A 6,339-nucleotide genomic window follows, 5' to 3' on the forward strand; every position below is an offset into this window, starting at 1 on the left:
GCGGTGGTCGACCAAATGCTACAAGGTTGCTATATTAGGGGTGGGGTTCAGAACTTTCTGACAGCCAGGGTCAGATGATATTTAACGACGACAGGAGACCCAATAGATTGGCTCTAATCTGGAACTTCAAAATCATAATCCTGATTTATCCTGGAGGAGGAATCCGATGAGCTATAAAGCTCTTTCCCCTACAGATGTCCAGTAGGTGGCGGGTCAGTAAGTTACAGCAAACGATGTGAGTGCAAAATAGAGCAAATGTAAGTCAATTCAATGCATTACCGTATGTTAACAAGACTTGACATCATGTATGCCACCCTGCGATGTTTGTACGTAACAGTTCTTTAGCTTGCATTCGTTTTTGTTCAGTCACTACACAATCATTAGGTTCAACCTGCTCTTCTTCCTAGATCCAGAATTAGTGTATTCCAAACACTACAACGATAACGAATAACAAAAGCACCAACTTCGATCCGGTCCTGAGTGCCTTTTTAAAAAGAATAGTGGAGTAAATCTGCACTTAACGTAACAATTAGGGGGTATTTTTGTTTCGTTTTAAAATGGATTTTGATCAAAAACGTCACGCGTCAATGTCAGAACCACGTGCTCCCCGCATGCCCACACCCACCCGGGGGCTGCTGGGGGTTGACTGGGGCGAGAAGGGGTTAGTGGGGGGGGGGTGTCCCAGCTCCTCCAATCAGAGCGGCGGAAAAGTTTAAATCTCAACGGCGTCAGACCCCCCCCGCCCCGCACGCGCGAGCTCCCTCGCCATTGGTTCGTCCGCACCACTCAAAATAAACCCCCCGATTGGCTGAATCGAATCACGTGAGGCCTCAGTTAACCAATCGCTGACCTCGATTATTTAAAAAAAACATCTATATAAGGTGGGCGGGTGGTGACGCGGTTAAGAGAGATTCCCTGTCGACACTTTGGACGTCGTCCCGATCGCGTCTCACGTCTCACAGCTCCGTCGTTCTCCGTTTTTTCGCGATGGGCAATCATTACGATGGAGCCGACGGCGACGACGGCAACGCCAGCGAGGGAGACCGCCTGACGAACGCGGCGGCTCGCGGCGACGTGGGCGCGGTGCGTGAGCTGCTCGCCCGCGGGGTTCCCCCGGACTCCCCCAGCCGCTTCGGCCGCACCGCCCTGCAGGTGAAGCGTCTCGGGGGGCGCCCCCCCTGGGTACCCCCTGCACTGCGGGGAGGGCGAGAGCGAGGCGGTGTTCTTTGAAGGGGAATGTCTTAAAATGTATATATAATGGGTGTAAAATAATCATGGGTGGGGGAAAAAAACCCCGATTTTTACAGCGGCAGGAATCGTTTTTTATTTAATGCAATTAAACCCGATTTCGGGGGATTGAAACCTGGTTTAATGAATACGAAACTCTGATCCAAGGCTTTAGGCTGCTTTCCTCGTCGGTGCTGCTATCGTAGAATGCGGTGGGCGGGCAGGTTGGTCGTGATGAACACGAAGAGCTTCTCCTCCACAATCGTGGGCGCCAGTGAGTTCCTTGGCTTGGAATGGACGAAGCCCATCGTTGAGAAGTGCGGTTCTGCAATTAGAACCAATTAAACCGGATTTCTCCCAATCTCAGATGATCGGGTTTAATATAACAAGTATAACCCGTAAAAACAAAGTTTTTCACTATAAATCCTTTATATGCGTAGCGGCTAAAGTCATCTCGTCCTCTGGCTTGAGATGGCTGCTACCTATGGGTCAGATGATTGTCTGGCAGCATTAAGCAATTGGTAATTAAGTATTTTAAAAAAATTCCCTAAACAGTGTAAAATTTTGGAAATTTTATTTCACGAACATTAATTGTCACGCACAACGAGTCTGTGGAAAATGTCAGCTCGATTAGATCACGGGAAGTGGGTTAAAAAACGAGCGAAAGATTTGCACGGTCGTAAGCAAGCACGCAAGCACGCAAGCAAGCGAACTTAATATAAAGGATTTAAAAAGACAATTAAACCCGATTGTAAAAAACCCAACTGTGCCACCCTTGAAAATAATTGTTGTAATTCTCTGGCCAGTGTGTCAATTCGTTGCTGCACGTCGTGGATGTTGTTTAGATTTAACCGCGTTGGTCGGTGCGGGTTGATGAAGGGGGTGGGTTGGAAGGGGCTTGATGACACTTGCCACCATTGACCGGCAAATTGTACTCATTCATAACAGACAATAACACTGAGTTACTATTATAATAACCATAATCGCCACCAGCAGCATCAGATTGAGATCCTCTGATGTGCTGGCCGTTTGGTGAAGGGTGACGAGGCGTCGTTTGCGTCCATGATCATAATATTGATTTAGAATGAAGGAATCCGATGAGCTATAAAGCACTTTTCCACACGTCCAGTCGGGGCGGGTAAACAAAGTTACAACCACAAATAATACTAAAGCAAGTCCCTAGAAATGAAGACCAAAATACAAACTCTTGAGCCGGTAAAAGTCGTCAAACTCGTTGCGGAATTGATTGGTTTCATTTGTTCCGCTGTAAGCCGTTTTTAAAAAAATGCCACGATTGCTTTACCGTATTTGTCACACTCACACACCTTCAAAATGCTGGACTCTGCAGTTGGCTAATTAAGTCGCAGTTCTGAGCATCCCATCCATCCACGTAAATGCTGTACAGTCATGCAGCCGTGTTTATATTTTTTCAGTCCTGAATAATTTGATGTAAATTACATCCATTTTTTTTATTGCAGTATATGTGGGTGTATATATTTATGAGTGCTCCTGATTGCTTTGTCCCTGGCTCTGCCACAATGTAGCATTTTCTCCCCTCTCTAATGTTTTCCCCATCGTGACCGCACACCCCACCTTTAATAAAGCGTCACGAAATACAACAATATAACATGTAGCCCGCTATTCATGTATATATTTTGTTGTATTCACATTGCGTGCATCAGGTCATGCTCCTGGGCAATGCCTCCCTCGCACGGATTCTGCTGGAGGCCGGTGCGGATCCAGGGGTGCAGGACCCAGTGTGGGGACTCACGCCAGCTCATGACGCCGCACGCGAAGGCTTTACCGATACTGCCCTGTGGCTGAAGATGTACGGGGCCTCCATGAGTGTCAAGGATGCTCTGGGACGCACGCCCTCCCAAGTCGCAGAGATGAATGGGCACTTGGCCCTCTCCCTCGCCTTGGTCGATGATGAGTAGGAAGATGTTATCCTCTGCGTTCTCTTCTTTATTCAATCCACCAACGGAGGATGCAGACGATGAGGAAGCGATGGGAGAGGGAGAGGTGGAGGAGAGTGGAGAATGTTGAGATGGACGGAGTTGGGAGAATACGAACGATGATTAGCTTGTGCCCGCTTTTTTGCCATTGTTTTTTGGTTGAAAGTTGTTGAGAAAAAGGCTTGAACTACTGAATCAGAATCTTAATTAATCCTGGAGTAATCTGATTAGCTGTGAAGCTCTTTATCACAGAAGCCCAGTCGGGGCCGGTCAGAAAGTTACAACAACAAAAATCCAAAAACCGGTAGGAGCCCAAAGTATAGGAAAGGCATGGAAGTCTCTGAAAATAAATATAACTAAAGTATACAATTATAAATTCCTACAACTGGCATCTTGAGTGGAGGAAGTGATGGCAGGAAAGAGAAGATGATACTTCAGTTCCTGTTAGTGATTATGACTGGTGCTGATTCTACAGATTTATTTTGTATGCTGTATAACTTTATTTACAGCATCATAATCATCACACCTGTAATTCATAATTTGAGTGACTATATTTGAATAGTTGAGATTTATGAAACTTCCACATCTCCTGGGTCTGAAGATGGCTTGGAGACAGCAGTATAGCAAATAGAAAAAATAACCCTTATGTATGAAGCTCTTAGTGTTATCCCCGTGTGTTTTTTCTCTGAGTATGCCAGTTTCCTTGCAAATAGCACTCCATAATGTGGCCAAACATCTAAATTCTGACCCTGCTAGTAATTCAGTAAGGCTTTCGTCAATATCACCACCATTCTAAACAGCACAGTGGCAGTAGGATCGTCACCATTCCTGTGAGAATGGTTTTGTGGGGTTCAGCTTTTTGTCTCAGATGTTAAGAGTTTTGTTGAAATCAAATCTGTTATTACATTGGTCATATTCTCATCTCCGGTGCAGTTAGGAACTGTACAAAATGTTTATATACACTTGGCAAATTTATTTATTTATTTGTGAATGCATTCAAGATATAGGAGGGATCCATGACCACCTAGACATACATTTTAACAACTGGGAGAGATATAACCATGGGGGAACCCATGTAGGCCACTTATTGAGGGGGGGGGGGGGGGGGCACACTGTGGCTTAAGCTTGTGGCCCAAAGTTGGTGGTAGGGAGGATATTAGCCTCCAATGTCTCTTATGCTCGTAAATATTGACAGTTATCGCACTTTATTACTATTTTATGTAATGTGTTTTTTTATTTAATGTTAAACATTACTTTACATTGCACTTTTATTAATAAACTACAAAGAGATTTAACTAAAAAAAAGAATGCTGTAATTTTCAGAGGTGTCTGATCAAATGTGGCTTTGTTGCTCAGGGGGTTCAAAGTGGCCATATTCAAGATATCATTAAGCCAGCACCACTGACATCCACGGTTCAAGCCCCAGGATATCAGTGTGTCTCAGGGGGTTCATAAATTGATGTCTGATGCGCTGAGCCACCATTTAAACGCCTATGGAAAACCAGGTTGTTTACAGAATCGTGAGTGATCTCTCGGCGCTGGTAACCAATGACGGCATATTTATTTTACAAAAGCAGGCGTTACATTTGATATTGCACTTAAATACCTTGTGGTACTGTACTCGTCTTAAATTATTTTAAAGTATCTATTTAACTTTTATGCAATTATCCAATGCTTGACTTTGCAAGTAAGTTTTACCAAAATGCTTTTTAAGTCTGTGTTATTTATGCATTTCTTAATCTGTATATGTTGTTGACGGAGCTCGCTTCAATGAAATTTATAGACGTCAATAACTATAAGTCTTGGCTTCATATCAGTCGCTTTAGGCTTAATGAAATTAATGAAGCTTTTTAATTGGATTGTGTGTTAAGGACAGTCTATACCCATGACTGAAAGCGTATCGCGCCCATGCACAATTATCAAATTAGTTTTTTAATTGAGCCTATTTAAACTTTGGAAAGAATGTTTACGTGCGATTTTTTCCTAAGTGTGTATTAAAGGCGTGTTGCTCGTGTGGATAACAAAGCTATGGGAGTGATAGAAAAAGTAGTTTTGAGGACCGTATAACTTTTTAGAGTTCTGAATGGACATTGCAAATAAAATTTTGGGGAAAAATATCTGAACCAACTCTTAATGAATTCCAAATGTTTTTAATTAAGTAATATTAAAAGTTACAGTTGCACTTGTTATGCTGTTGGCTATTGTTAATGAATTGATGTTGTGAAGGTTACAATGTTATATAAGAGGAAAATATGTGAAGAGTTTTAAGATAGCGAATTGTTGTGCTGTTAACTATTTGAATAAATAAGGCATCTTTTGCTAATTATCTTATTTTTACACTCACTGATGTATTACCCAATCTATGAAATACAATTTCTATAAGCAAATAGGGAATTACATTTTTCGCATCAAATTAGAATAAAACAATTGTGGGGAGCTCGGCTCCTTGCGTCTACATAATTATAACAAAAAAACTCCCAACGTTCGTCAAACATGTTGCTCGTGTGGATAACAAAGCTATGGGAGTGATAGAAAAAGTCGTTTTGAGGACCGTATAACTTTTTAGAGTTCCGAATGGACATTGCAAATTAAATTTTGGGAAAAAATGTCTGAACCAAACTCTTAATGAATTCCAAATGTTTTTAATTAAGTAATATTAAAAGTTACATTTGCACTTGTTATGCTGTTGGCTATTGTTAATGAATTGATGTTGTGAAAGTTACAATGTTATATAAGATGGCGAATTGTTGTGCTGTTAACTATTTGAATAAATAAGGCATCTTTTGCTAATTCTGTTGTCGGACAACTTATTTTTACTCATTTACACTCACTGACGTATTACCCAATCTATGAAATACTATTTCTATAAGCAAATAGGGAATTAAAAAATCACATCAAATTAGAATAAAACAATTGTGGGGAGTTCGACTCCTTGCGTCTACATAATTATAACAACAACAAAAAACTCCCAACGTTCGTCAATCACATTGCTTTTAAAGGAACAAAATATCTAAATGATATAGGCGAATTGACCTATATATAGGGTCATTGCACGAAACGTCTTCTAGTTCCCCCCCCCCCTCTTTCACATACATTATTAACGTGTTAGAACTTTAATTAACATACGCATTCGTGCTTTTGCACAACTGCCAACACA

General features: G+C 41.9%; 1 protein-coding gene across 1 annotated transcript; it reads left to right on the top strand.

The window, feature by feature from the left end:
- Positions 1-895: 895 nt before the first annotated feature.
- LOC133346557 (cyclin-dependent kinase 4 inhibitor B-like) lies at positions 896-5,972 on the top strand. Its single transcript, XM_061558201.1, has 2 exons — positions 896-1,152; positions 2,910-5,972. The coding sequence occupies exons 1-2, from the start codon at positions 988-990 to the stop codon at positions 3,162-3,164; spliced, it is 420 nt and encodes a 139-aa protein (XP_061414185.1). The 5' UTR covers positions 896-987; the 3' UTR covers positions 3,165-5,972.
- The last annotated feature ends 367 nt before the right edge of the window (positions 5,973-6,339 follow it).

The sequence above is a fragment of the Lethenteron reissneri genome, chromosome 24 (genome assembly GCF_015708825.2).
Source record: "Lethenteron reissneri isolate LAM-NWPU_2019-01 chromosome 24, ASM1570882v1, whole genome shotgun sequence".
NCBI lineage: Eukaryota > Metazoa > Chordata > Hyperoartia > Petromyzontiformes > Petromyzontidae > Lethenteron > Lethenteron reissneri.

Coding starts and splice junctions, on each gene's coding strand:
- LOC133346557 (XM_061558201.1), top strand. CDS start 988: ATGGGCAATCATTACGATGGAGCCGACGGCGACGACGGCAACGCCAGC. Junction 1,153..2,909: donor TCGGCCGCACCGCCCTGCAG/GTGAAGCGTCTC, acceptor TGCGTGCATCAG/GTCATGCTCCTGGGCAATGC.